Source organism: Camelina sativa, unplaced genomic scaffold, assembly GCF_000633955.1.
Source record: "Camelina sativa cultivar DH55 unplaced genomic scaffold, Cs unpScaffold00865, whole genome shotgun sequence".
Classification (NCBI taxonomy): Eukaryota; Viridiplantae; Streptophyta; class Magnoliopsida; order Brassicales; family Brassicaceae; genus Camelina; species Camelina sativa.
In genome coordinates, this window is record NW_010921990.1 from 1 (window position 1) to 3,605 (window position 3,605).

The window sequence follows — 3,605 nt, forward strand, 5'->3', positions numbered from 1 at the left end:
CAAATTGAGATGCATGAGTATTGTCATAAACACTTAGTGAGGCAATCTTCCCATCTACTGGGCTATACACACAAGAAACTGAGATTCCAATGTCTAACGAGAAACAAACAAACACAAACAAACCAAGAAAAACAACTATCAGCCGCCTGCTGAAAGGGTTGGTGTCGACCGACACCTGCCTGGTGTCGACTGACACCTGCTGGTGTCGACCGACACCTGTCGACCGACACTGCTCCTTGGTATCGACCGACACTGCTCCTCATTGTCGACAAACATCCCTCCTCGACCCGGAAACCCTTTACCGACACTCGCGAAGTCTCCGCGCCGTCAACACCTTGGTGTCAACCGAGACCCACCTGGTTTCGATCAACACCAACTCTGCAGACACGTTCTGCTCTAAGCCAAAAGTCGAAGAACCGTTTTCCAACTCTACAACTGACCCAAAATTCCTAGAAACTCATGGGAAGCACGAACCAACCTGATGAGACCATGGACAGCTCAACCAAACCAAACGGACCTGAGGAGCAGCTTGAACCAGAGGAAGCACCGGAGGAGCAGCTTGTACTAGCGGAAGCATCGGAGGAAGCGTTCATCGTTCCGGCGGGTCCTCTAACAAGGTCAAAATCCAGGAGGTTCAACCAAGCTATCAATGGACTAATTAAGGAACTGGACAAGAAGCAGGAAGACGTGGTTCAAACCATTTGGACGATGCTCACAGCTCAAGGTGCTCGGTAAAGGATTAAGTGTTGCTTATGCACTCTTTTTCCCTTGTCAAGTTTTGTCTCATTGGGTTTTCTTGACAAAGTTTTTAATGAGGCCTAAGTAACACTTTCAAGACCCCCTTTGCCAGCCCATGTCGTGGTCCAAGACCCATTACAAAGCCTTGGCCTATTTTCTCTATCTTTTTGCATTTATTGCTTTTGTTATTTTCAAGACATTGTGCATGAGCTTGCATGAGTGTGGACTCTTGCATGTCCTTGCATGAGCTCGATCTTGTGCATGCTCTTGCATGTTTCTCCCTTCTATCCTCTTCTCCTTCGTCCTCCTTCTCCTACAAAAAAAAACAATGTAGTTCTCATTTCTTTTTCATCAAACATTTTAATCAAAAAACTTCTTTCTACTTGTTTAATCAGAGAAGTGTGTAATATCTTCTCAACTTGTTTACTTCTTAGTGTGTCATATCTAAGTTGTAATCAAGCTTGTAGTCCAAGAGTTCTCCATCTCTCTGAGAAGTACACTTCGTTCTCCCCCTTCAATCCGCTGCAATTCCACCTCTTCACCTTCTCCGCCGCTGCATCTTCCACCCATTCTTCTTCACCATTTTATTCATCCCTCTTCAAAACCTTGCAAAGTGTGTTCATGGGAATAGATCCTCACCCAGGATTCTATCATGTGGTATCAGAGCCACTTTGCAACCAGGTTTTGAAATTCCAATCGTCACTTTCTCTTTTTCCCACATTCATTGTTCATCTTGCAAGAGTTTTATAAAATGTTTTGCTTGTTCAAAAATTACAAAATCAATTGCATTTGGATCAGCTTTAAGTCTATTATTTTTGAAAATTGATTTCCGAATTTTTTTGAACCGTTTTCATATTTTTCCAGATCCGTTTCTATTTCCGTGTTTTTGGAACTATTTACTTGTGGGATCTTTGATTTGATTTTCAGGTACCATGGTGACGTCTGAAGAAGAGGAAGAGTTATCTACATCTAGCCTGGAAAGGAGAATCATGAAATCAGTCACAGCAGCCATGGCAACCATGCTTGATCAAAAACTTGGCACTCTACATCTGAATCAAGACAACCCGGAACAAAATCAGCATCAAAGGCAGCACCATGAGGAACCAAGGCAAGACGACGAGACCAGGGAGTATTACAGTCACGGTTCTTCACACAGTGGTCAGCGTAGGTGTCGACGAGACCGTCCAGTCCCTAGAGATCCTTTGGGAGGTCTAAAGTTCAAGATTCCCGCTTTCCATGGAACCAGCAACCCGGACACTTACTTGGAGTGGGAGCAGAATTGAGTTAGTCTTTGTTTGTCAAGAGGTAACTGAGGTCAACAAGGTTAAATTTTCTGCTACTGATTTCTACGACCATGCCTTAAGTTGGTGGAATCAACTTGTTACCAGCCGCAGACATATCGGAGATATACCGATCGAAACATGGAACCAGCTGAAAGCCGTCATGCGAAGCAGATTTGTGCCGAGTTATTATCACCACGATCTACATCAGCGCTTGAGGAATTTGGTTCAAGGAAGCAAGTCAGTCGAGGAGTACTTCCAAGGAAATGGAAACCCTTATGCTAAGAGCTGATATTCAAGAAGATGAAGAAGCTGTTATATCGCGATTCATGGGAGGTCTTAACCGAGAAATCCAAGACCGTCTAGAAATCCAGCACTATGTGGAACTTGAGGAGATTCTTCACAAGGCAGTCATGTTCCAACAGCAAATCAAACGGAAGAATTCTCGATCCAGCTACAGCACCGCCAAGACCAACTACAGTTTAGGGAAACCAAGTTTTAAAAAGGAGGAAAAGCCCAGCTACCAAAAGGACTACAAGCCATTCGTCAAGCCAAAACTGCTAGATTCAGACCAAAAGGAAAGGGTAAGGAGGTGAACACTAGGGCAAGGGATATTAGATGCTCTAAGTGTCAAGGACTTGGGCATTATGTAAGCGAGTGTTCCAACAAAAGAATCATGGTCCTTAGAGATAATGGCGAAGTAGAATCTGAAGAAGAACGTTCGGAAAACGACTCTTTGGAAGAGGGTTTGGAAGCCCCTACTAATGGAGAGTTGCTTGTTGCGAGGAGATCTTTGAGTGTTCTAACTAAGGCTGAGGAACAATCACAAAGGGAAAACTTGTTTCACACGCGATGCTTGGTTAAAGATAATTTATGTAGTTTAATTATTGATGGTGGTAGTTGTACTAATGTTGCGAGCAGGACTATGGTTGAAAAGCTTGTCTTAGAAGTGCTCGATCCAGAGTGGTGTTGGCTCGATCCAGAGTGGTGTTGGTTCGAGCTGGGTGTATACGCATCCACTAAAACGATTATAACTCTTGAACCATACCTCCGATTGGCTTGAAATAAATGGCATTGGAAAGATGACTCAATTCCCTACAAATTTGGTGAAGACGTCGAAAGCTAAATCCCTCAACTGGTGGCTCGAATGGTGGCTCGAGCGCGTGAGTGAAATTGGCTCGATTGAGTTCAGCGGTTGGCTCGATTGGTGAGGCTCAAACGGGAGACGAAGTCGGCTTGAGAGAGGGAGTTCGGAACGTCGGCTGTCGAGCGGCTCGAGTGAGGGAGTTTGGAATGCTGCTAGAGCGTGGATGTTGGAGCGTGGCTCGAACATTGATGATGGAGCGTGGCTCGAGCGTTGATGTTGGAGCGTGGCTCGAGCGTTGATGACATCCATTCCAGGCATGATGGATCGAGTGGGATACTGGTGCTTCTTCCTGGGAGTGCATCCAAGTCGCATATCGGTCGAGTCACATGACGTCCATTCCAGGCATGCTTGGTTGAGCCGCATGTCTCAACCTCCATTCGGTTCCAACAGCCTGGACATCTCCTAAACACCTGAAATAACTACAATATGCAAGATGTATG

General features: G+C 45.0%; 1 protein-coding gene across 1 annotated transcript; it reads left to right on the plus strand.

The window, feature by feature from the left end:
* Nucleotides 1–2,284: 2,284 nt before the first annotated feature.
* Nucleotides 2,285–2,602, plus strand: LOC104773968 (the record flags this gene model as incomplete). Its single annotated transcript, XM_010498640.1, has 1 exon — nucleotides 2,285–2,602. A coding segment is annotated over exon 1 (318 nt), but the record flags the coding sequence as incomplete, so codon positions are not given.
* Nucleotides 2,603–3,605: the final 1,003 nt, after the last annotated feature.